Raw genomic sequence first — 26688 nt, forward strand, 5'->3', positions numbered from 1 at the left:
ATAAGATATAGATCTTACTTATGTCCTCCATTCGTAAGACAATATTTGGAACTTTACGGAAAAGATGCCTCAGCTCAGGAATGTTGTGAAACCAACGATCCTGACATGCATATAAATAAAATAACTCCATTTTATGTTTGGACTGTAATTAAAGGATTTATTGACATTCTGTGGATTCTTGTCGTCATTAGGCTTACAAAACCAATATTTACAAACTAGTTTTTGAAGATAACCAACAATACTCTTCAGACAAATGCAGTGATTTGTGTTAACAGGGGAGTGAAGGACCTCCAGGAATAGATGGATCGTCCGGAGATCCAGTAAGAACCTTTTAAACATTGATTCATATTCAGCTTTCAATATACAGTAACTGAACTGCTTAATCAGTGTTTGACTTGGATTTTTTCACAGGGACCGAGAGGACCAGGGGGGTTTAAAGGAGACAAGGTACCGGCAAACTTTGTCCCTTTTAATCTCTAAATCTGCATACCTGTGTGTTCTCTCCTCCTCATTGTGTGTGTTTGGCTCAATCTTCAGGGGGACCCATGCGAAGTGTGCCCCGTGCTGCATTCAGACCTGGGCAACACATTGGCTCTGCAAGGGAAACCGGGCCCGAAGGGAGAGCCTGGATCGACGGGGATAGGAGAGAGGGGACTGCTTGTAAGCACAGCGGTTTGAACGTAATGCCGAGCTGTAATGTATTCCGAACCAACCCCGACTGATTCTGCGGAACACTTTTACGATCTTGCCACATGTTTTACGAGCGAGTCGTAGCTGTAGCTGACGATTGAACCTTGAGCACTTGTTTGATAGTGTGTACATATTATATTTTCCTTATCGTTCTCAGGGAAGATGTAGCGTTTATTTCCACCTTGAGGGCGTTGTATTTGCCCTTGTAATTCTCACTGTAGTTCAAGGACAAAAAGAGCATGATGTGCTGTCAAAGGTTTATTTTCCGATGCGCAGATCATTTTAGTACTGCAATCTAAACGCATCTTTCTCTCTGGACTGTGCTTCGTGTGTCTCTTCCTGTTCATTCTGCATCCTCCCACTTACCGCAGCAGGTGAAACGGAGAATGATTTGTAGAGGGGAAAAAAGGAATATAAATCTAGAGCCTTATGAGATTCTCTGTGCAACGATTTCCAATAATGCCAGCATCCATCTGTCATACCTGGTTAGGGCAGAGGGAGAAGGAGGTAGAGCAACAGAGAGAGTGAGCTATAGTATGACCTCTCTCTATCAAAGTGTAACCGACAATACTTCTCCTACCTCTCTTCTTTTTTTCTTTCCCCATATTTACCAGGGGCAAACGGGTGCAGATGGCAAGGCAGGACAGAAGGTATGGAGTCTTTCTTTTACAGCTCATGGTTCATTCATATTCTGTGGAAGCGTGACCTATACACACTCATCTGCAACCATACACATTCAGATATGCTGGCATCAGCAGTGCAGAAGGCTCTTATAAAGCAGATGCAAGCAAACTAGCTGAACTGAATTCCAAAAAAGAACATTCAGTACCCCTACAAATGTAGTAGGTCTATACTCATATGCAAATGTATACATTAACCTGCTCCCCACACCTAGCCACTCACATTGCTGATACACTCACACGTATGTGTAATTGTACTTGAAGCTAGGAAAGCTACTTTGAAAGTATAGCTTTGCAGGGTATTCATTTTTAAAATGTTGACAAAGTAGTTTGGTTAAATAAACGCACTTAGAAAAGTAGTTTGAACAAGTTTGTATTATAGATGATTGAAATGGTACAATCATCAAAAAAGGAAAGAGCTGAGTTAACTGTTTACAGGTCATTTATAAACCAAAATAAAACCCTAACCCCAACTGTAATACATTAATAAAACACGTATTTAACTTGCACTTTTATATAGCATTTGTCTGACTGAAAAAATGTTGTGTCTTGTCCAATCATGTAAAGTGACATTTTAACGATCAACCTGCGCTTTTTGAACAGCTTACATACTAAATACTTAACCTATCTTGCAGAATCGAAGATTTTCAGAGAAGCAATGGTCACAAAACCTGTTAAAAATCAATCATTTCCTTTAAGGCCTCAAACTGTTTTTAGTTTAATGAGTTACTACATAAAGTGGTCACTAAACTCCTTGAATCACTATGCAAATATGAATGTGGTTGACCTTCCAGCAAACTAATGCAATTCAAACTACTAGTTTTCAAGACGTGAAGTTCACAACTACCTCACACTGATGTACCGCAGCTTCCACATCAAGACACAACATGTCAAAGCAAAGATGTTCACCTGAGTGAGCTGGGACTAATTTGCTATCTTTGATGTCTTTGTTTCTGTTTGTGTTGGCAGGGGGAAGCAGGATCATCTGGCATCAAAGGAGAAAAGGTCAGTTTTTATTAGGCTTGAGATTAAACAACCTATGGTGCAGACTTCTTTATCCGGCTGTCTCTTAGAGTACCCTAATTAGTGAGCTTATTGTTGGGTATGTTATTTTTCTTGTAGTAGTTGCACCAGAACTTTTCTTACCGTGTTGCTTTATTCTTCAGATTCAGAGCTAATGAGGCTGAAATGTGGATACTTTTTGGAGACGTTCTCTCACCACCATGTCATCTATCTACGTGCTTTAGGGGGAGCAGTGTGCTGTGTGCCCCACTCTCGGAGAGTTACCCGCTAACCTCCTCCCCGGTGTCGAGCGCCAATTCCTGAAGCAGACGGGTGAGAAGGGAGAGCCTGGGATCGGACAGAAAGGAGAACAAGTAAGTCTGTTCCTCATGTGATCTTAGGGCTGATGAGGTGAAACAATAAGAAACAGTTTCATCTTGTTATTGTAAGGAAGCAATAACGTGGTAGGAGAACACGGATGGGGTAATGGTTTTTATGATTTTGTTAACGTCAGTGTGTTTGCTTGCATGTGTTAGCAGCGATAAGCACCTGCATTAGAATGATGTATCGTTTTAATTTCTCCCGCTCCACAGGGGGGGCCAGGAAACGCAGGATCACCTGGACTTGGAGGAGAGAAGGTAAGTAATGTCACACAAAAAAAAAAAACAGCTCTGAGAGTCGGTGACCTCAATTGCAGTCTAGGCTTACATAAGGGGAACTCACTCAGTAGGATAGAGGCTCGTAATAGACTTCACGAAGAACATAATCACAGCAGTGCGCTAATTTTAGGGCCCAAAACTGTCTGCCATAGGGATTCTACTCTGCGGGGAACTTATTAGTGAAAAGCTTAGGTTGTGAAATCTCAAATCATCTGACATGGCTGCCTGTAGGGTGCACCTTAACTATGAAATGGGAATTACCAATTTAAAGTACCCATCCATTTGATCAATTACAATGCTTTAGTGATTATTTTTTTTACCTGTCTGCAGGGTAGCGCAGGCAGCAGAGGAGCTGATGGTAAGCCGGTAAGTTCAGATTCAGTTCTTTGAAAGAGAATATCACCTCCTGATTCAGAGTTGTTAAATGAAATGTGTCCATGTGACAGGGAAAGCAGGGACCAAAGGGACCCTGGTGGCAAGGATGGACAAAAAGGCGACAAGGTAAGAGAGCAGTGTCAAACTGTGACTGTGGCGGGATGAACATTGATCAACATCAGTTAGTAAAGTTCAGCTTTTTCAAGAACTTTTTCAGAGCTTCCTAAAATGAAGATTGCTAGATGGAAATCGCTCATTATGCACTCTGAGCTAATAGCAAAAAAAAATTCAAGGATATTGAATATTTTCCACATGTTTCTTTTACAGTTGAATTCACAAGCATCTTATCTGTATGCACATATTTTATGATACATCCATTAAATACTTCCATCTCATTTGATCCGTTTTTAATATCACATTTATCTGGTGATAGGGAGAGCAAGGACCGCCCGGTGTTAGTCAGACTGGCCCCAAGGGCGAAAAGGTAAGAGACAAATAATCGATTTTGCTTCATTTAGCTCGATTGTCATGCAAACTAACCTTCCTGACTCCCGGCCCTTCCCCAGGGCGAGTGTGGTCTCTGTCAGCCGGCCGAGGCTGGCAGCGGACCCGCCAGCTACAAAATGCCTGACACAATTCGAGGCAACCCAGGTGAACCAGGCCAGCAAGGACCAGCTGGACCTCCGGGTCAGGGAGCTGACGGCAAACAGGTACCGGTGCAAAATCTAAGAAATTAATACAAACAAACAAGCTGATTTTTGAAAATAAAGATGTAGATAATCTTAGTTTGGAGTGTTTGCTTTGTGGCATTGCTTAGAATGGAAGCAAACTAGCAAGATCGATCAATGGGGGCTAGGAAATGGAGTGATGGTATCTGAGCATGCACAACACCGCAAACACAGAGAAACACACATCATGAATTTTCAGATCAGAAAATTGTCCCTCCTTTTGAGTATGATGCTCAAAAACAAAAAAACAGGTTCTCTTTAAATCCTGCTGCTCGCTTCATTTCAAGTTTTTAATTACATTGTAAATATTGCGTTTGTTTCATTGCATTCTGTTATCACATACTATATTATGTGCTTTTATTTCATTGTATTGGTTTTTATACTCATGACTCAAGAACATGGGGGTGAACTCCAAATCAAGCTCCTATAGAACCAAATCCTTATTTTACTAAAACTGAAATATATTCCACCTATCTGAATTTACTTTATCTGAATGAATGATAGAAACGTAAGTCCTTTTAATAAAAAAAAAGCCAAAGCAGCTTCTTGCTTTCCCATTTTGTTGCCATGATAAAAGCCATTAAGCAGCATCTGGATGAGCGAAACGTTTTTAAATGCTGAAAGATTTCACCCTGAGGCAGAATCAACCATAATGCTTATTGTACAAATAGGATATGCAGGAATTCTCCTCCTACAGCAAGAATTGTTACTAAGAGTAATAAATCTCTGTTGGCTTCTGTCACCCTCCCAATTACTTGCCGTGCGCCTCTGCGGTTATCTTTCTGTCAGTTATTTTTACCTGAACGGATAGAGGCTTGCACGATACTTGCTGATGACTGCTCATGGGGTTTTTGTATTGTATTTTTATTCATTTGTACATCACTTTCTATTTTCCTACACAGGGCCCACCAGGACTTGCTGGTGCAAAAGGAGAAAAGGTAACTTTGCTGTCAAAACTAATTATAGATCTTGTCTGTAAAAAGCCGCTCTGTACTGTATATGCATTTTCACACTGTGTATTCCGTCAATGACCCTGCAACAAATTCACACCACATTAAACAACCTTCACTTCAGCTTGGAAATTGAAACCAACTAATCAATGTCTCTTGGGCATTCTGTATGGTTTATAAATAACTCATGCGCACACACCCAATACAGACAGCCTTAAATAACAGAATTCATTACCTGGAGGAGTTACACTCTTCAGAGTCACGGCTTGCCTTTAGAAACAGACAGACTTGATAATTTGGCCTCTACTGGAACCAAAAGGATGTGCAGGAAAACAACCACACATGGTATGGAATAGTCTTTCAAAGCAGTCCAGGCACTCTTTCAGCTTCCCAAGTTTTTTGGAGCATTCACATAGCTGAAGCCCAAGAAAAACTGGGTAAATAAATCTGCCATCAACAGAGACCGTCTACTTTAAATTACCTTGAAGCTCTCCCTCAATCCTTTTGCTTCGACTTCAAAGCGGCATGAGAGGATTTCTAAGGCTGATACCACTCACATCACTATTCGACGGTAATAGAAATCTCACAATCAACCTCAGAAATTCAAACCAGCCAATTATAAAAACTAAAGTTATGCTTCCCTTTGTTATCAGCGGCTGCTGCAGAACAGATTGCGGAGGAAAATTGATCGTACCCTGTGGAGTTTTCCTTATAAACAAACTTATGAACAAATAGTTTCTGTTTACATTCATTGTTTCTCACCGAAAAACATTGACAAACAGGTCTGAGTTTCTTTCCTTCCTCATGAAACTCTTGCAAAACTTTTTAATATTATTAATCCTACAATGTTTAAAAGTTGACTTGCTATCACTGTGGGTCTGGACGTCGTTAAACAGCGGCCTTTATACAGCAGCAATGTCTAGTAAGTCATCATATTTCAATGTTTCCAGGGTGAAGAAGGGGATCAAGGAGTCAAGGGACTGGACGGATCTGCCGGATCCCAAGGACTGCCTGGAGAGCCCGGTCAGGACGGACTGACGGGCTTGAAGGGAGAAAAGGTATGGAGTACCTGAACAGTTTACTTAGGTCGACTTTGCATCTCTTTTGTATCTGTCAACAGATTTTATAAATAATATGTATTGCTTCGATTGTAAATGGCTCACAGATCTACAGGTAGTTGCGTCTGTTTAGTTTTTACTTTTGGCCCTCCATCCATTCAGACCTCTAATAACAGGTGTTATTACATGGCTTAGTTGAATACTCGATTCTGATTGGTCAATTCAGAACATGTTAATCCAGTATAACAGAGCACTGTCAAGGACTATAATGACCGTTGCTAAGGAGGATCAAGAAAGAGAAAGGAGAATAGGTTAAAAGACGGAGCGCTGGACGTCAGATAAATCACCAGACGAAGACAGACAGGAAGTAAACACCAACAGACGCACCGTATGGGCTCTGCAGTGTTTAAGGACTTGTTAGTGGATCAGAAACTGGAAACCGACTTGAACAGTTAGAAATCCTCGATCAGTGCTGCAGTAAAGTTGTTGCTGTCGCAGTTCTAGATGGTTTTTTTTGCGGAAGAATTACGATAATTTTTGAGTCACTAAAATATTTGAAAAAATAAAATAAAGTATTTGGCCGTGTAATAAGAGGAAAAGAACACCTTTCAAGCTGATCAAGATCCCTCTGCTTCACGTGGGCTCCCTGATCAGCCTGTCGAGTGTGCTTTTCCCCATTATGACCGCCTCGCTCCACATTATCCATTACTTATCTTATCCATAACTGGTCCCACTTCTAGACCTATGATGGTGTCCAGTAGTTTTAAATGGAAACTATATGGCAAAATGGCGGCTCTAGCATTTTTATATATAAGATCGTTTTCAAAAAGGTCCCTGGATCATGGTTTGGATTTGTTCTGTTTCCCCAGGGCGAAGCGTGTACCAGCTGTCCTCCTTTGGGCACTGACGTGGGTGGTGGTGTATCTGTGCAAGGCCCCAAAGGAGAGAGAGGAGATCCAGGTCCTGTTCGGGATGGGAAGCCTGGCAAAAATGTGTGGAACTTTTATATTTATTTTCGTATAATGTACATATTATGTATTTATATAAGTGGCTTCTGGCTCTATGAACATAGCTGATCATCGCACATTTTTTCTATTCAGGGAAAACCAGGCTTACGCGGTGTTCCGGGGCCCGCTGGTCCCAAAGGAGGCAAGGTGTGAATGTCCATTTATTCTGTTAACTTGTTTATAAATACATCTGGAGGATTGTGCCTGACCATGAATCACTGACGGATTCTTATCTGTGTTGTCTTGTGCCCCCTGTAGGGAGATTCTGGAGCTGCAGGAGTTGGCCTTCAGGGACCACAAGTAAGACTGATGCTGTTGCCGCTCTGTCATACACACATACACACAGCCTCTAGTGGATGTGATGTTATTGTACTCATTCATTAGGGTTACAAATATCAATTTTTCCCTCCCACCCATTGATGTATTGTGAATCCTACTTGCTTTATTGTTATTTAGAAGTTGGTCTTTACTTCTTCTCCACTGTATCAGAGTCTGGCCATCTCACCAAATATACTTTGTATCCTCCCTGAACAACCTTAACATCTTAACCCCCTGCCTGCCTTTTTGTTTGTGTCGTAGGGTGAAGAGGGGCCAAGAGGGCTTTCAGGACTTGTAGTAAGTGCAGCTATATTTTAAGTCATACTTTTTCTACTCTGTGTCTTCAGGCTGTGGTGTAATCTGTTTATTTTATACAGGGACCTGCTGGAGCCAGAGGATTGACTGGACCTGTTGGCCCTGCAGCAGAAAAGGTAGCATAAAGTAGCAAGGTGGAAGCCACATGTATTGTAGCAAGATGCAGTTAAATTACTGAGTTCAGTTTGAAGCAATGCAACTATGTGACACTAAGTGTTTCCTTTTCTTAGGGCTCCAGAGGTGAAGTCGGGCGTCAAGGACCACAGGGGCCTCCAGGCGTTGGAGTACAAGGCCCCCCGGTTAGACATAAATGCATAATTTTACATATGCATATGAATATATTATGTCATTCTGTTATATCGTCAAACTTAATCTTATTCTGATGTACTTTTCCAGGGAAGAGATGCATTACCCGGGCCTCAAGGAGCTGACGGCAGACCTGTGAGTTGTTTTGTTCCTCCATTGTCTTAATTGTTTCATTTGCATGTTGTTTCTCAGCAATTTGAGGAAACGTTGAAGAAATTAAAGTGGTAAAGTTCGAGTTGTTTCCTGTGTTCATTTTTTCTGTGAGCTTCTTTGGGAATTGTCCTTGATTTAGGCGTCATTTGTAACCAAGGATGTCTGCCTCGATCCATAACAGAGGCAATGTCTGCTCCCATCTCATCCTCTGTCCCCTGATCTGCGCTCAGCTCACTGCCCCGTGAGCTTTCTTCTGGAACAACAAAGCAAGAGTAACTAAGTGCTTGTGTGTGTGTGCGTGTGTGTGTGTGTGTGTGTGTGTGTGTGTGTGTGTGTGTGTGTGTGTGTGTGTGTGTGTGTGTGTGTGTGTGTGTGTGTGTGTGTGTGTGTGTGTGTGTGTGTGTGTGTGTGTGTGTGTGTGTGTGTGTGTGTTCCTTTGCAGGGATATGATGGAGCTAAGGGGGACAAGGTAAGTCTACCGTTTTGTTTGGATGAAGGGATCGGGGTGGGGGGAGGTGGGGTTGAATATAAGGGGGTGGAACAGATGGTAATCGCAAGAGATGGTTCTCCTTGTGTCACGCACGCACACACACACACACACAAACACAGAAAAGTGCGCGCTTACACACAAACCCACACCTGCCCCAGGCCACGGATAGAGTAGCAGAGGAGGTGACAAGTGTACTGTTGCTGGCAGACAAGAGGAGTTTCAGGGCCTTAAGAGAGAAATTGTGTGAGACTATTAATTACTGCATTCATCAGAGCCACCAGTCCAGCCTGTCACTGAGAGGGTGGGAGAGATGAAGAAGCGGTGGAGGCAGTGCTCCAGGGTCGGGAGGGTTGTAAGATGTGAGACAGGAGCAAACAGTGAAGGAGGGAACAGAAAACTTCTCTCCGAGATAGTATAAGCAAGATAGGTCTTTGGCTCTATGTGTTACAGATTTTAGGTGAATCACACCTTTCTTCCTCATAGATCCCATTCTACTCTTCACTACATTAAAGTTTCAGGGACACTTCATGTAATGCAACACTTCCAGATCACAAAGTATTATGAAAAAATCATTTTGTCCCTGCAGTTTGGACTTTCTTGTGATATCAAAACTGAACAGATAGTCCTTAGAGCTCAAAGAATTGCGACTGTTCTGAATTTTTTATGCGGAACGAGGACTGAGGTTTTGCAGCATGTGCTCAAAATCTTGCAAAAGTGTCATTTTTCCTTTTTAAATTGTTCTTTTCCTGATGTATATTTCAGGGTGAACCTGGAGAGTGCAACTGCATAATGCCTTCGCACACAGCCGTCGGCGGACCTGTGAGTAGAAATGGGCACACACACACACACACACACACACACACACACACACACTGAAAACACATCTAGACCTACACTTATTTCATCTAGTGGATTGATGGCTTGCAACAGGAGTTTGAATGCACATTGATTTATTAAACACACACTCACACGGTTAATTATGACTCCACTGGCGACATTTTGAGAAAAACCCATGTTTGTGCTCGGTTATTTCCCTTCTGCATAATTTTGTTCTTTGACATTTGTCGTGTTATTCCTAAATTTACACTGTGCGCTGTCTGTATGTTTTGCAAGAACCACTGCTCCTCTGATTTTGACTACTTTTGCCTTCCAGGGAGCTCCAGGAACAGCAATAAACACATGGCAGGCCGGGCCCCAGGTCTGATCCGTCAGCCAGCTGTCATGTCTGATAACTCGGGCTTCGATTGCAGGCTTTGTTTCTGTTGTTACCTTGCAAAGTTTCTTCACAGAATTCTTAATTTGTGTTGAGCTGTGTGGCTATGTCTTTATGTGTTGTAGGGCCCACCAGGACCTCCTGGCCCCCCTGGCCCCCCTGGGCCTCATGGGTTAAAAGGAGTACAGGTAAGAGAAAAAAGAGCCAGTAGGGAGGTGATGGTGTAACCTAACTGTAATTCAGCTGGTCATTTAGCCTGGATTAAACTACATGCTACTCATGATGTAGGCTTTCAGCTTGGGCTACTGGGGTCCTTCAGAAAGGCAATGCTTTGACATGCTTTGCAACTTAATGGGGAACATAACGTTCATAATGTGCATGTAGGAGATGGAGCAACATCAAATTCTGATTGGGTGCAACAGCTTGGTGTAAAATAGGCTTAGAAATCAGGATCAAATGATATATACTGACCAGTCAGGTGCTTAAAGCTCTAACTTTTGTGGGAAGCTACTGAGCAAGCTTTGGGAATGTCAAGACATGAAGAGTTATTTGAAGGTCTGAAGTATAAATATCAAAAAATAGAGCCGGTGGTTATCTGAAGTATGATTCATTTCTAAACTCGAGCAGACCTTCAAATAAGGTGTTACTGTGATCTGTGGGAAAGTAAAAGGTGTACAAAGACATCTAGAGTGGTGATGGAAGAGGTCATGTCTTTGACAAGGGTACATTTGTAACAATGGCTGAATGCTAAATACTAAGTTTCATAAGACCTGGCGTAGAGGGAGCAGGTGTGATTATTATGACCTTGTGACTCTGCCTTGGCCATTGGTGGAGATGGGAGTGGCTAGCCTCTTGATTGGCATCAAACCAGTTCAACCTCAGTTCCTTCATTTCAGGGTAACCCTGGAAACGACGGGATACAGGGGAAACCTGGTTTGCCTGGAATCGTAAGTAAAATTAGAGAGTAAAGGAAGGAGAGGAGGCTCAGTAAATTATGCAAAGGCACAAAATGTCAGGAAGGGGTGATTATAAAGAAGGTAGTGGTAAGTTTTTCAAGGCTACAATCATTCATTTAAGGGAACAAAGCAAGTGACACAGGGTTATGATTTGTAAAATTTGTATAAATGAATGTATAACTTTGGGAGTGGACATAAGTCTCCCGCATATTCTTGTATTTATTATTTTTTAGAACTTCAAACATGCTGGAAAACCACATTACGTGTATTCAACCTGTTGTGCATCTACCGTCAGATCTGTTCTAAAATCTCCGAAGGTCTCATGTGTCCAAAGCTACTTTACTTAAAGTGCAAAGACAGCATCAAAGTGGAGAAGTGAGGTGCTGGGAAGTCATCAGTGGATTCTAACTGTATACGGTGTCAGTTTTGTTTCTTTCAAGTCTGCTGATGGCTTAATTTCATTAAAGGAACATCGATGCTGATTCCTGGCCAGCACTCAAGGGGAATCTCACCTTCAACAGGAATTAAAGTAGTAGTTTAACGGCAGGAAGGGAGGGACTAGAAACTCCGTGGAGCACTCTGGAAATGATTTGAGACTGAACTTAAGTAAACTCCGACAGAAAGGTGTTGATTGATCACTATAAAGCAACACCTCGACTAGTAAAATCACTACAGGCATGCAGAGGGACATGATCTGTGTGTATTTAAAAGTATCCATGAATCATGGTTAGGAAGAGACGCACTTAGAGCGCTTTCGCGGAATGAATACATATTTGTAAGGAGTTTAACTTCAGTGGAAAAGTTGAATCCATCTGACATCAATATGCACAGACATGTCCAGTCTTAGTTTGACCTTAATGTCGGTATATAGACTTATTAATGCCTCTTTTTCCCGTGGTTCTGCAGGTATTATGCCACTCAGAGTTATAGCATATCTCTATAAAACCTCACAAATGTATTTGTCTTTGAAACATATTAGTTAGTTGCTCGTAGAAAAAAACACAAAGTTTGCAATTTTCTGATCCCTCTAAGTGGCAGAAGTGAACATAGAACAGTGACACATAATTATAGAGAAGCTTCTTTTGGAGCAAGTCTGTTAATGCACGAATCCTTGTGCCCGTAAAAAAAAAAAAAAAAAAAGCCAATGGCGCGCGGCATCAAATAGCCTTCTAGCTAATGGCTCCAGCTTGAAAAATGTAAAATGGGTTTGTAATGACATTGAAACAAGGCCAGGTGCTTTTGAAAGAATCTCAGTGGAAAGGTTCCCACTGCTTTCATAGGGAGCAGACTGCCTTTCACTGTATATGTGATTGGGCTTTTTGAGTGACCGGTTTTATCTCAGAACGCCGTATAAACAGGCACTTGAGGCATTTGAGTGTTTTCGTTTTTTTCTCCCTTATGTGTACCTTCACATATCCAACGTGTGTGTGTGTGTGTGTGTGTGTGTGTGTGTGTGTGTGTGTGTGTGTGTGTGTGTGTGTGTGTGTGTGTGTGTTTGTGTGTGTGTGTGTTTGTGTGTGTTTGTTTGTTTGGTAATAGATGTGTCTGTCTTACTTTTTGGTGCAACATTCTTGTATTTAAAGGTTTTCTGGAACAGACTTTAGGTTTTGGCAGATTAAATTGCAGCTTCAAGGCAATTGGCTCTGATTTTTTTGTTTTTGTTTTTATATCTGCTTTTATTTTATTACAAAGTGCACATGTGCCACTTTATGAGAATCAAGTTTTGGCATATGTTGTAGTGAAAGTTGTTGACTCCAGAATTACCACATACAATCCTTCAAATATAAACCTAAAGTTCTGTGAATAAGGTTAGGCCACTGTATTTTAAATTTACGTTTCATTTGTTCAAAAACATTAAAGGGGTCCTATCAAAGGCTAAAATCCCAAAGTTCCTTCCAGATGGAGATTCTCTCCCACTCTGTTACACAGTGACATCACTATGTAACACTTTTATTTGCTAGCACTGCAACACATTGTACGTGATAGCCTATGAGGGAAACATTTCTAAGCGGTTGAACAATCACAACAGCGCTGGCCAGCTAACCAATCAGATCAGACTAGGCTCTGGTTTCAGACAGAGGGTGAAAAGAGGTGCTGCAGCACATCATAATAATAATCATAATAATAACTTTAATTTATATAGCGCCTTTCAGGGGACCCAACGTCGCTTCACATGAGTAACAAAAACAGAAAAAAGCAGTCAGACAAACAAAAACAGCAAATAAACTGGGGGCCGAAAGCTTTGACAAATAGGTGAGACTTGAGGGGCCTTTTAAAGGCGTCAAGAGAGGGGATGTTGCAGATTACCGCTGGGAGAGAGTTCCAGAGGTTGTGTAAAAATGGCAGTATGAGACGAATAAAGAGCTTTTTGAACATTACAGCATGGAAACATGTCACAGTAGAGGCACTAAATACCAATATGAACCTGAACATGAGTATAATAGGGCCCCTTTATATTTAGATTTTCAGTAAGGTTGTCTGAAAAAAGGATTTATACAACCAACCATGAAATTGTCGAGTTAGGACGAACAGAAGCAAGGACTTTCAGAACTGTACAGCTTTCTGAATGAGGGGTTGAATGTCCTCAAATATACCCCTTTCAAAGCAGACTTTTCATAAAGTTATGGTGGGAAAGCAGAGATTTCATTATTAACACTAATGATGGCTCTATTCTATTCAAGAGTCCTAGATAGAGTGACCGTGTGCGAGCATGAGTCATACCAGGAAACTGAAATCAAGTCAGCTAAACAGAATTCAGCTAATTATCATTTCATTATATACACACCTGTTTGTTTCATACTCTTGACAATTTAAAATGTATCTTTTTTAATAAGGCCTGTTCTGCATCTCGAGTACTTTATTTTGTCTTGACATAATACTGAATGAGATGGTCCTCGACATGTTGCTTGGAAAGATTGTGAGACTTTGTACCAGTTTTTTTTTTGGAGCTGTTGAAAAGTTAAATTTATGAACTCAAATATCATCCACTTGTTTTTGGTCCTTATGAATGCAAAGATATATCCTGTTTTTAATGAGCATGAATCACTCAACATGTACGGGAACTCAAAATCAATCTCGTGCTATTAACAGACCATTATACACGAGTTACCTAAAATTGGAAAACGGTGTGTGTCATTGTGCAATTGTGAAGTCATCAAAGAAACTGATTCATTTCAAAGCTGTCTTTAAACTGTATTTGCTGTAAAAACATTGGGATATCTTTATTGCATTTGTTGATTATTAAAGATCGGATTTTCCTTAATTACTGTATCTGATGCCATGAAGTAAATATTAATTTGTACTTGTTTCCCTGCCCCTGCTCTAGCACTTGGCTGATTCACACCGGCTGCCTCAAGGAGATGTAGGAGATGGTGATGTAAGTGCTTGAGTAACAAAATTATATTTTGGTGAATTCACGTTTATCGTATCCATTGACTTTGTTTTCACTTTGTGTACAGTGTATATATATATATACATATATGATACTATCTGTGTTCAACCCAGGAGCGCTGTGAAGGGAACTGTTCCCAAGGATCTCCTGGAGTGCCAGGCACAGGTAGTTTCAAGGAAGATACAGCTGACCAGGGTACTGGTAAGCCTGGTGTAACCCCGCTGGACAGCTGTGACAAGGTGAGACATGAAGATTCCTCATTTCCAGAATCACATTAAAGCATCGCTAATAGATGTGTTACTGTGTTTGTTTTGTGCTTTTATGAATGCAAACCTTAATTTGTATTTGAGTGTGCATTGCATGTAGCTATCCATCTGACAGCGTGTAGCTCCAGTTCTGAGGCTTTACTCTGATTCTCTTGTGTGTTTCCAGTGTTTGCAGCGACTGCAACGATACCAAGCAACACAACCATCGGTCAGTTAATAGTCTTTGTCACAGTCTGAGGACATTCACAGAAACAAATGCACATTTCTTAACTTATTTATGTCTTTACTCTATAGTACGACAGATCGGGAACACCCGGAGTTCCAGGAATGCCTGGTCAGAAGGAATGAGAGGAGAGCCAGTAAGTCTAACGCAAACATACCTTTAGCTTTACATGATAGTGTATTTGTGTTTGCCTTTGTATGCAACTGAAAATGAGTTCACAACAGTTTTCTTTCTTTATCTCTGCTAAAGGGTACACCAGGAGAGAGAGGCCCAGCTGGATCGCCAGGAATGATGGTGAGATTAAGCAACAGAATTCCTCTTATCTTTAAATTCCAGAGAAATGACTCCCACAGAGCTTATTTATGAGAAAGCTAAGTATTTTACCATGGTTTAATTCAAAACACATCACCCTCTTTATGGCAACACTATAGAGCAGTGGATTCTTATTCTAAAATGTTCATCTAATGGGAAGTAGATCTGCAGTTCCAGCACTTTAAAGACTTATTTTGTGTCACTCTGAGACATTTGAGAACTATAAAGTGCCTTCTAATCACTGAATAAGTGAGCCAGTACTTCTGTCAGGGAAGATTTTCAATTTCATTTCTTTCTTTTCTTTGAAAGTTTTAGGACAGCACCGCTGGGATTTGTTTCAAAGCTTCAGATTAAAATTGAGAAGAGTTTGTGTTTGTCATGTTTCATGATTTCAGAGAGCCCCCTGCTGGAAATTATGTACGGTACAATGTGACCCAACATAAGAGACTATCGATATTTCTAGTAAAAACTGCATTTCTGGAAGTTAAAACAAGCTTTAAAAGGAGAAAATTGATTCCATTTATTTGGATAACTGAGTTCATCTTGCCAATTATTTCATTTTTCTGTCAACAGGGACCTGCTGGTTTCCAAGGTCCCCAGGGCCCACCTGGTACACCCGTAAGTTTGAATCACTCATTAAAACACATTTTCATTTAATTAATCTCTTCTTGTACTTAAATCCGTAATGGAAAAAGTAAAAGTCTAAATGTGTGGAAATATTATCGATTAGTATGTTAATCAAATCTTCTTTTTGGATGTCTTTTGTGCTTCCTTCATCTTTTAAGTCAAGCAGCCCTTGATTATGCCATATTTGCCTTCTCTCCCTGCCTCTCTTCGTGGCTCTTACATGAAACTTATTTCAGATGAGGAAGCGATTTGGTCGTCTCTTTCTCCAGTTGTTCAATTATTCCGCCATCTAAGTGATGGAGAGTGGGGCTGCTGTGCAGGCAGAGCCCTCCCCCACTTCCTCCTCCTCATACAGATTTATTGTTTTTGCAGAAGAGAGATGCTAAATGAAGGAGCTGTGCGAGCGCTGCATGGAATCCATTTGCGGCTTAGTAGCACTTTATAGCAGGTGTAAGCGTCCGCTGTGTGCCGTGCTGAATCTGTGGATGCCGTTTGTGAGCTGCTGCTGAATGTATCACTCATATTCACTGATGAGCTACTAATTAGTGTCTCCTCAGTATGATCAATCACTAATTACTTTCTCCAAATTACAACCCTCAGCCATCACTCTAATAACTGAATCTCAATAGGAAATTCTTAAAACAATTTCAAGTTTACTTAATTTTGTTATTTATTGTTAAGGGACAATTCTTATAAATGCACAGTTAGTTAAACAAGTAATTACCTATCCCTCGTACCAAAAAAAAAGCACCCACTGATATTCTATCTACTCAGAAATACAACTTTTTATTTTCTTCCAGTCTTCATCTGTCTTCCGCATACAGCAGCTGTTGCTAGGCTACAGATCACACTCGCACGTGCATATTAATGTTTGCAAACATGCAGCGTTTTCTCAGAATTGACATGTTTTTCATTGCAGAGGTAAATTGTGCAGTATGATGACAATATTGTGTGGCTTGGTAAAAAAATAACCCCATATATTTTCGTTGTTTGTTCGGTGTCTCAAAGTGATAAATTACTTGAGGAAGAGAGGAGGGAAACACAACTGTATAACTTATTGGAAAATAATAAATGAGAGCTAACGTATTGAATGTGCAGCCTTCTAGCCAAAATTGTAATAAGGTCTTTCTGTTTCTCGTAAAATAGTACACAAAATGTACAGCAGGGTTTTGTCTGAACCGGGTAACAGGGGCGCTGTGCTTTCTTACTTTCGGAGTTCGCCCTGATACCAAAAATGCCGATTTTCCCCGTTAATGTTTTAAAGTAATGCCAGAAAACAATGTTTCTGTTCATCGAAAACGGTATGATTAATCCAAAAATATGAAAATTGCGTCAAAACAATTCTCAGACGGCAGAGACATCTTTCCTTTAAGGGGCTGCGAATAAATAGGGAATGGATGTCCGGTGGGTCTGCCGGTGGACGAGTGACAGGCAGCAGGCTTACACTGAAACTGTGAATCCTGAATTAGATCGTTTCTAAACAACCCATAACGCTGGATTTGTTTGTTGTTTGAGGTGCAATATATGACTCAGCAGCTTTAAGACATAAAGAAACTATTATTTTCCGCTTCGCTCTAATGCATTTATTTAGTTGGAAAGTGGGCGGGGCCGTAATTTGCCCGGAAGTGACGTTAGTGCCCTCATACTACGTTTTTCTGGAGAAAAGAAAATACCTAGAGTATGGTTAACTACGTTACTTCTGAAAGACAATTCTAAGTACTGGCGTTGGAAATGAGCTGTAACTATAATGCCTATGTTTTCAAATAAAAATCCAATAATGTCTGTTGGGTGAATTAATGATAGGAATAGCTGTTTCCTCTCTTTGATATTGACCTGCCTTGTCCTTGGCTCATATCCAGCAGGAGAACATACATATCACATCATATCATACATATCCTTTATCTCATTTTATAATCATTCCTCACTCATCATTTTCAGGGACAGCCGGGTGAGTCGGGGTCAGCAGGCTTGTCAGGGATGAAGGGCGAACAGGTAAGTATCTGCCAATCAATTTCCCTGAAATCATAACATGTAGATTTTAATTTTTGATTATATGATCTTCCCCTCAGGGCCCTCCTGGGACATCTGGCTATCCGGGAAGCATGGGACCGCCTGGACTTCCTGTAAGTTGCTCTCACCTCTTCCTCATTATAAAAGAAGGATGTGATTGACAGTGACCTGCCATCTCTAATGGTTAAATTGATTTACTCTCCATATGTATTTGTCAGGGAATGAAGGCCGAACGTGGGAGCCCCGGAAGCGCTGGTCAGAAAGGAGAATCAGTAAGCCATTACACCATCAATAACATATATTGCACAATGAATCTGCAGCTAGTGGTAGTGGCTAACATTACCTTCACCTCTGCAGGGTCCGCCTGGTGTACCCGGGTACCAAGGACAAGCCGGCCTACCGGTCAGTTTCATCATACATTTTGCACAGCAATATTTCAAGCCTGGCTACCTCATTTATCATCACAAACCTTTTTTCATCGTAAACAGAAAGTAATTTATATCCTATCCGTGTCTGCAGGGCATCAAAGGAGACACCGGACAAGCGGGGCCGGTCGGTCCCAAAGGAGATGCGGTACATAAAACACATAACAGAAAAAATTCAGCTGTATAAAGAAATTAATCACATACTCATATGTTACTCTTTTCATTTTAAGGGTTTCCCAGGACCACCAAGCTTCCCAGGACCACCAGTATGTAAAAGTTGTACCTCCTTTATGACAATTTCTGGCCCTTGGATTAGTTGGAGTAACTTTTTGCCACTGTGTATTTTTAGGGTGGACCAGGTCCTGCCGGCAAAAGTGGAAGGGAAGGGCTCCCAGGCCTCAAAGGTGAAAAAGTGAGTACACTTCACATTTTAAGCAGTATTTTTGCTTCCAAAATGATCATGTGTTAAACTCAAAAACACTACTTCCAAAGGGAAATGATGGCGCTCACGGCTCTCAGGGATCATCTGGATCTCGAGGCTCTCCAGGCTCGCCTGGACTAATGGTATATGCATGATCGAATACTGCATATTATCCAAGTTTGACTCATTCCAACAATCCATAAACTGAATCCTCATTTGCCTTCTCTGTCCGTCTCAATGAAAGGGCCCCCCTGGCATTGAGGGGTTGGATGGAAAAGATGGGAAACCAGGGCTGCGGGTAAGTTATACACTGGCAGAATGTCCAAACACACTCTGAGGTCGTGCTATAGTTGGTTTAGTTAAATACATACAACAGTTGACCTTTAACACTGGCTTTTGTTTCGTCAGGGAGAGGCAGGTCCCCCAGGCCCAGTGGGACCACGAGGAATCCCAGTAAGAATAACCTCTTACATCTACATGCCCTGATGTAACCAGTGCATAGAACATCACTAATTATAAAAATGCTGTTCAAACCAGATCCTAATAGAAATCATGCATTTTATCCACCAATCTGTATGAGTGATTTGTTGCCCTTTGACGTTGTGTAATATGTGTGATGAAAACAAGCATTGACAGTTAGAGAGTAATAAATAAACAAACACAAAAAGGTTTTAATTCAGTACATCTCCGCAGTGATGCATACTGAGAATTTAGCCTTGCTTGTGTGTGACTTCTCTGTTTGTCGTTTTGAATACATTTCCTCAAAAACGATTTGACGGATTGCCATGGAATCTGGTTTTAATTTGTAATTAATTTATCACCTCACCTACCCTTAAGCACCATTATCAGCTCAGATATAATGTTCTCTACCAAACGCCTTCATAGTAATATACTTTTCCTTACCTTAACCCTAGCTATACTTTGTGTTACCATGCTTGGGATTAAATACATCCTCTCAGAGCCATTAGCATGTAGCCTTTTATTTATGTGCAAACATTGAATTATTTAAAGATAAATGCAGATGTTGTCCCAATATTCCATCAGCAATGCCCTCTGTCTGTCTCACCTACAGCAGCTTGTTTTGTTGGATACATTGTGGTAGGCATACCTTTTTTATGCAATGCTTTAGAATTGCATTGCCACGGCTCACCTTGAGTTTCACAAGTTGGTATGGAAATCAGCCTGCATGACAAAACCTTTTTCATTGGAAACCTATCTGGAGCTCTTAATGGAGAGATGGCCAACCATGGGTGGAGATTGTGACTTGCATTTTGGATTGATCATGAATACATATGTATAGGAAAGTTTCCAGACAGGTGTGATCAATTGTTTCTTGACTTTTATAGTTTTGAAAACAGCGACCTTATCAAATTAGCTTTGACTGTGACTCATCAATCAGGAGTCTTGTTAATGTGGTCGCTGTCACTAGTGACCCCATTTGAAGCTGCGAAGCTTCATATCACCAATAATATCTTTCCATTTTTTATCCCGACACTGACACGTGCTGTAGTGAACTTCTCTTTTATTTAATCTCTGTGACTCACTCTCTGTATCTCAGTTTGAGGTCCACCCAAAAGCAGGTGTTTGGGATTTCAAAGACACGTCTGCCTGTTCTTTGCCATCATCAACTTTGTGAATTTTGATACTGTACCAATCTAATTCTCTTTGATGTCTCCCCTCAGGGATTCAAAGGGAAAACCGGCCATACTGGCTTCCCTGGACAGAAGGTGAGCCAAAAACTCATTGCTTTGCCATCATGCTATGTCTTTCCTGTATTACAACTTGTCATTGATGTATTCTGCCTGTAGATTAGGGCCAAGTTGTTTTATCAAACTCATAATTAAGTCATGACACAAGTGTTGTACTACCTCATTGTTTTGAGTCTCCACTAGTACATTTCTCTCATGCCTTTTCATTCCTTTCTCATTCCTTTAGGGTGAACCTGGACCTTCAGGCCCCTCTGGACCTCCAGGCAGGACAGGACATGATGTGAGTATTCCTATTTCTTATCATTACCACAAGTGGATTTGAATAAAAATGAAAAAGCAAATGTTTAACCTGCATACAAGCCTAAAGAAACAGAATCATAGTCGGTGCAACTCTGGAGATTACTAAAGGTCAATCTGTGACCTTTTTAGGGTGACCCTGGTACCCAAGGACCTCCGGGCCGACCTGGACCCTCCGGCCACATTGTAAGTTCACTGCCTTGACCTTTACTGTACATCCAGTAAGTTGGTGTGTTGAACTTGAATTATGTGTGTTTATTTTCCTCATTAGGGATCCTCAGGTCCAGCTGGACCACCAGGACCTCCTGGTCCATCAGGATTGGTAAGAGACAGATAGGAAATGGATTACCTTTGCAAAAGGGGTACATGAGTTGTTTTAGTAGCTTAATGTTTGTTGGAGGCACATTAACTATGATTACAGGCTATCATTACAGAGGCTAAGCATACTGAAAAAATGACGGATGATGACCAGAATGAGGATATGCTATCTTACTAAAAAAAAAAACCACAAGTTTAAATTAATCTGCCTTAAGATTGTTTTAAAATGATTTATTATGAGCTGTGTGTGTGTGTGTGTGTGTGTGTGTGTGTGTGTGTGTGTGTGTGTGTGTGTGTGTGTGTGTGTGTGTGTGTGTGTGTGTGTGTGTGTGACACTCAAAAGTGATCTGTTTCATTTTGAAAAGTCAGCTTTTTGAAAACCAACATGGCTCAGTTCAAAATTTTGTTTCAAAACAAAACTCCTCCTGTGTGTGTGTGTGTGTGTGTGTGTGTGTGTGTGTGTGTGTGTGTGTGTGTGTGTGTGTGTGTGTGTGTGTGTGTGTGTGTGTGTGTGTGTGTGTGTGTGTGTGTGTGTGTGTGTGTGTGTGTGTGTGTGTGGATAGAAGTGCTTCTGAGACTTTAAATTCTCCATTATCCCTCTGTAGGGTATAAAAGGAGACAAGGGCCAGGCTGGTGAGAGGGGTCTTCCAGGGATGGGAGGAGCCCCTGGACCCCCCGGGCACCCAGGGCCTCTGGTTGGTACCACTATACTTTTGTTAACGTCAAAATAATTCCTCCAGAAATCAAATTAAACAGCATATTAGCTGCTAACATGCCAATATATGTCACGTTTTGCTGTCCTGCTTTGACTTTGTCTTTCAGGGAGAGCCAGGCAGCGATGGTGCAGCTGGAAAAGATGTGAGTACTGTCTAAATCTGGTGTAGTTGTTTTGGTGATCTGCTTCTTTTTTCATTCCTCTGATGGATCTTTCATTTTTGACAGGGAGCCGGAGGCCTACCAGGTGACAATGGGCAGCCAGGTCAAAAGGTAGGAGCCAATTTGAGGTAGTACAGTTTATTACACGGTCGATTTTGTGTCGTCAAACTGATCAACCTCTATTACCTCCGTAGACCTGAATCTGGATGCACAAAGATGCCCCCTATTGCTCTTCTCTTTAGTTCAAGGTCTACAGACCATGGTGCTGAACACGTTTCCTCTCTCCATTACGGCCCACTAAGCACCCACACTTAACACAGCCATCAGTTCACTCACCCTCCGACCCTCCCACAGACACCCTCTTTCCTCCTCACCTCCTTTCACCCCTCTCTCTGGCCCCGTGCAGCAGCAGCAGCAGAGCCTGTTGGACCGCTCCTCAGACTCTGGCTTACAGTACTGTAGGTGGATGCAGTGATAAAGTTATTCCCTGCCTCTGGGATAATGCTATTAAGCCTGAGGGGAGATGCTAGATGAGGCCATTTGTCACGCTGACAGGACAGCATTGTCAGGGTTTTAGCTGCACAGAAGAGGAGAGAGACGAGGACGGACTCCTCTATTCTTCTCCCTCCTCTCTATTTCTAGAGCCGCTTGTCTGTCGCTGACGTGTAAACATTAGACGTCCATTATGGGCTGCTTTGTCCTTGATAAATCACTGTCGCTAATGTAGCAGGAGGGTTTTTTTTCCCCAGTGTATTCAAACAACCCCAATTGTGGGCTCCTGTTGTGTGGAAAATGATATAGACGTACCGAAAGCTGTCTGAAAGGGCTGCTCTGGAATAGGGTTGAGGATAGTCTTTTTATGCTTCTCATAGTCCGAGGAATAATTAACAGAAAGAGCAAAGTGACAAAGGATACAATAGTTGACAAGAATTAAGGCGGAGAGTGTTATGAGACGAGTGATCCCACTATCTCTTTGTTCAATATGAGCTACAGTCGGGAAACAGTTAGCTTAGCTTAGCTTAGCTTAGCTTAGGAAATAGGGAGTAAGGAAAAACATAGTAGTCAATCATTTGCTTTGTGACTTAAGAGTTAAGTGAGAAGAATTATACCACTCCTAATCATATATTCTGATATTGTTCTGACATACTATACTCATATATAGATATATTATGTGAGGGTTTTTATATCATAATGTACTTTTTTGTGACATAATGAACTATGAATTTTCTGACTAAAGTTAGACAATAAGTCATATAATATTATTCTATGACTTTTCTCATGATATTTATGACCCTTTAACTTTGTTTGTTTACTATTCCATGGCTTTAGAACATTAGTAGTATGTCGTTTTTTATATATATTTGACACGATGAGTATTTTCGACACACAAACCTTTTGTGTTTTTATATTTCTTTGACTTGCTATACTAGGTTTTTAACACACTTTATTTTAAAAAAATAAACAATATGTACAGTATAGTATGGCCAAACTATAAGAAAATTGGACATATGTTGACCTCAGATAAACAATAAGGGATCGTATGTCAAAAATATATTAAAAAACCTAGAATATTCTTTTTTTAAAGGGCATGGTGAAAAGCACTCTCCGTTGCCAATTGGTTATATTTGAAAATAAAAATATTTTATATATATGATATAAAGTCACTTGGTCACATGACCTTGAAGCTATAAAAAAACCAAGACATTTCAGTAGCAAAAATGCAATAAAATGTTCCTATAGAAAGAAAACAATCGATAAAGAGAGGTGTGTGCTTCTCATCCAGCGTACTAATACTGCCCGAATGTTGGAGAAAGAGATCGTGTTTTATCTACCAACATTACCGTCCGTCTCACAGGGTGAAGCTGGGGCTGCGGGCCAGAGGGGTGCTCCAGGGGAGAGAGGGAGACCCGGACTCCCCGGCGGCGGAGGTTACCACGCCAAGGATGCTCAGCCCATGATGGGCCCCGCTGGACCCAGAGGGGAGAGGGGAAGCCCCGGCTCAGACGGATCCCCTGGAAATCCTGGATCTCCAGGGTCACCAGGAAATGATGTAAGAGACAGATCACACAAGCAGCACTGTAGCATAAATACATTTATTTCATGTTTAATCCTCTCCAAATAATGCAACACCCAGCTTGGATGTGAGTAAAGGGGATGTCACAGAGGACAGGGGCCAGAGGCGCTCAGTAGCTCCATCTGCTCTTGTAAATAATGCAGTTTTTAATTATCTTCCTTGATTATTGTTTACCCTTTCCATTTTCTCTTTGTCCTCGGTTCTTAAACAGGCTGTAGTCAACTATGATGAAGTCAAGAACTTCATCCGCCAGCAGGTCGTCAAGATCTTCGATGGTGAGGTCATGAGTTATGTTGATGTTGTTGTTTATAATGCTGCGGTTTCCAGACTAGATTGTTTCCTCTGGGACTCCTCTGTTAGTTACTGCTTCTGTGGAGTCACTGTTTTTTAATGCATGTTTTCCCTCCCCAGAGAGAATGGCCTACTACCTGTCTCGCATGCAGATGCCAGAGTCGGTGGCATCCCCAGGCCGGCCCGGTTCCCCAGGGAAAGACGGTACTCCAGGTATTCCTGGGAGCCAGGGGTCACCTGGACTACCGGGTCAGCTTGGAAGACAAGGACGACCAGGAGGACAAGGCCTCCCCGGTAAACCGACAGTCTTTGTAGCGCCATAACAGTGACAGGGTGTCGTCATTAGCTAAACGTTTTATCTCATGTGTCTTTGAACAGGACCACGAGGACCCCAGGGAGTAAAAGGAGATAAGGGCATAGGAGAGATGGGAGACATAGGACCTCCAGGAGCTCCAGGTAATGTACCCCACTGGACCAGGGATCAGGAAGTAGTAAAGGCAGCCATATTGTGTTTCAGCCTCTCTGAAGAAGCAAACCAGAGTAAACTACTTTTATCCAACCAAAAAACAATCCCAGTGCTGCCAATTATTTTTGCAGTGCTCTAGAAGTTGCCTAATCCGTCGCGTTTTGTTTTGGCACTTATGTCTGTAATAGTCTTCCACCTACACCTGATCCAAACCCTGCTATCAGAGTTGGCTCACATCACATCAATTATGCTAATGACTGAGTTTGCATTTGTTGTTGATTGGTTAAATGCCAGCTATTATAAAAGTGATGTGTCATCGTTATGAATCTGTTAATCATCCTCGAGTTTGGATCACTTTACATGAAGCAGCTATTTATTTTGGATCAACAGGTGGTTTTGGTTGAAAAAGCAACCATGCACACATCAAGTTATCAAACATGTTGAAGTGTTCTTCAATGTTTCCCCATGCTCACTTAATAAAGGAGAGAAAATAATGTTTATTTACTTGTTTGTTGTTGCTAAATAATAAGGAATTTAGGGTGTGACATGTCTGTATCACCCAGACTGTTCTTTTACCTTACCTTTAAATGTGTTTTGACGTTAGTCTTGTTATTGATAAGTAGCATCGTGCCCATTCATTCCAATCCCTCTATTTCCCTTCTTGCAGGTGTACCTGGTCCCCAAGGCTACGGTAAGATGGGCCCCCCAGGCCCCGTCGGCCAGCAGGGTGTTCCTGGGATCTCGGGCTCTCCTGGACAGACGGGTAATAAAGGAAACGATGGCCGGTGTAATCCTGGGGACTGTATGAGCCATCAAGTAGAGTACAGTCCCAAGGGCCCACAGGTCAAGGGCCCATGGTAAATGGCTAGTATTGGAGTAGACAGGAAGCCAAAGACTTTGATCCAAAGTTTTTTTTAATCTGACCACGAGGAGCTCCTTTGTTGTTGAATGGTACAAAAATCCACAATCTCGTTCTGAGGGCCCCGCTGGAATGAGGCCTGCAGGGACACACCAGCATCATTCTTTCTCCGTTCTTTTCATTGCCTCTTTATTCTCGCTATGTTTCACACCTTTTGTACAATTTCAAACAACCCATGGGAGGTGACAGGAATCAGAATTTCTATTTTTCTTCTCCTTGATTAATTCTGGCCTCTTGTGTTTCTTCGACTCTCTTTGTCTAAACGTGTAGCGGGAGAATACACACAATTACGGCGGCACTTTGCTCGCACCTCTCATATCGTTGCTCCCTGCTCACAGAATCACACTCAGAGTTATACTATGCATTTCTAATATTCTGTCTCAGTGCTGTGACACACATTTGAATTTGACTTGTAATAGAATTTCCCCCGAAAAGTATTTCAATTCTGTAGAAACTGACTCTGCAATCATACCCCTTTTTGATCGGCATGACTGTTTTGTATATATTTATATTTATATAAAGTGGATTTTTATACTTTTTCAACAGAAAGGAAGACAAACGCATGGCTAGCCCCTATTTTTGTCATTGTCAATCTTTATAAAGCAATACAAAAAAGCCAAAAGGATATTTTTCTAACGTCAATTGAATATTGTGTTCATCAAAAGAACATTATTTATAAAGAAAAATTGCGTTTGTGTCATTTAACTCCATTCTTTTTTAAATACAGCCATTTAAAAGCATCTCCTTGTGTATTCCAAGTAGCTGTAAAAGCCATCCGTCTGCTTCTACAGGTTTTTGATTAAAGAAATATGAGCAATTATTGAGTCCGTTTACCTGAGATACTGTAACGCAACACTGAGCACCAAGCTTTCACAAGGACAGAGAACATATTCTGAAAAGCATCACACATGTTTGTTGTAGTACGTATACTTGTTGCTGTATTTTGGGGTTGTCTTCTGTTTTTTATTTTTTTAAACTGAATTAAATTGCTTTTCAAAAGATGCTGTTTCCTGTTGTCATTGTGAACACGCATCAACATCCAAATCATTGTTTTAGATGAATTAATACATTTGGCGTAGATCTGGACCCTGACTAGAAGTGAAGTTATACTTGTCTTTGTTTAGCATCATTTTATCGTCTTTTGCTTATTCTTTTTGGATGTT

The 26688-nt window shown here is 41.3% G+C and overlaps 1 protein-coding gene across 1 annotated transcript in view; it reads left to right on the forward strand.

Annotated features, from left to right (window-relative positions):
- Nucleotides 1-26526, forward strand: part of col16a1 (collagen, type XVI, alpha 1) — a 60228-nt gene extending 33702 nt beyond the window's left edge. The window contains 55 exon segments of the mRNA XM_063899410.1: nucleotides 276-320; nucleotides 412-447; nucleotides 538-660; nucleotides 1305-1340; nucleotides 2340-2375; nucleotides 2618-2746; nucleotides 2966-3010; nucleotides 3362-3397; nucleotides 3478-3498; nucleotides 3500-3532; nucleotides 3840-3890; nucleotides 3973-4116; nucleotides 5037-5072; nucleotides 6035-6142; nucleotides 7012-7134; nucleotides 7243-7296; nucleotides 7408-7449; nucleotides 7729-7764; nucleotides 7845-7898; nucleotides 8013-8081; nucleotides 8179-8223; nucleotides 8684-8710; nucleotides 9494-9550; nucleotides 9885-9929; nucleotides 10070-10132; nucleotides 10841-10891; nucleotides 14226-14276; nucleotides 14405-14530; nucleotides 14724-14765; nucleotides 14852-14891; nucleotides 14894-14916; nucleotides 15030-15074; nucleotides 15666-15710; nucleotides 17658-17711; nucleotides 17789-17842; nucleotides 17948-18001; nucleotides 18087-18131; nucleotides 18249-18302; nucleotides 18385-18420; nucleotides 18504-18566; nucleotides 18647-18718; nucleotides 18820-18873; nucleotides 18984-19028; nucleotides 20258-20302; nucleotides 20511-20564; nucleotides 20714-20767; nucleotides 20853-20903; nucleotides 21505-21594; nucleotides 21722-21757; nucleotides 21842-21886; nucleotides 23631-23825; nucleotides 24061-24124; nucleotides 24261-24434; nucleotides 24519-24596; nucleotides 25274-26526. Coding sequence (XP_063755480.1) covers nucleotides 276-320; nucleotides 412-447; nucleotides 538-660; nucleotides 1305-1340; nucleotides 2340-2375; nucleotides 2618-2746; nucleotides 2966-3010; nucleotides 3362-3397; nucleotides 3478-3498; nucleotides 3500-3532; nucleotides 3840-3890; nucleotides 3973-4116; nucleotides 5037-5072; nucleotides 6035-6142; nucleotides 7012-7134; nucleotides 7243-7296; nucleotides 7408-7449; nucleotides 7729-7764; nucleotides 7845-7898; nucleotides 8013-8081; nucleotides 8179-8223; nucleotides 8684-8710; nucleotides 9494-9550; nucleotides 9885-9929; nucleotides 10070-10132; nucleotides 10841-10891; nucleotides 14226-14276; nucleotides 14405-14530; nucleotides 14724-14765; nucleotides 14852-14891; nucleotides 14894-14916; nucleotides 15030-15074; nucleotides 15666-15710; nucleotides 17658-17711; nucleotides 17789-17842; nucleotides 17948-18001; nucleotides 18087-18131; nucleotides 18249-18302; nucleotides 18385-18420; nucleotides 18504-18566; nucleotides 18647-18718; nucleotides 18820-18873; nucleotides 18984-19028; nucleotides 20258-20302; nucleotides 20511-20564; nucleotides 20714-20767; nucleotides 20853-20903; nucleotides 21505-21594; nucleotides 21722-21757; nucleotides 21842-21886; nucleotides 23631-23825; nucleotides 24061-24124; nucleotides 24261-24434; nucleotides 24519-24596; nucleotides 25274-25467 — 3528 coding nt within the window. The 3' untranslated portion in view covers nucleotides 25468-26526.
- The last annotated feature ends 162 nt before the right edge of the window (nucleotides 26527-26688 follow it).

The sequence above is a fragment of the Eleginops maclovinus genome, chromosome 13, assembly GCF_036324505.1.
Source record: "Eleginops maclovinus isolate JMC-PN-2008 ecotype Puerto Natales chromosome 13, JC_Emac_rtc_rv5, whole genome shotgun sequence".
Classification (NCBI taxonomy): Eukaryota; Metazoa; Chordata; class Actinopteri; order Perciformes; family Eleginopidae; genus Eleginops; species Eleginops maclovinus.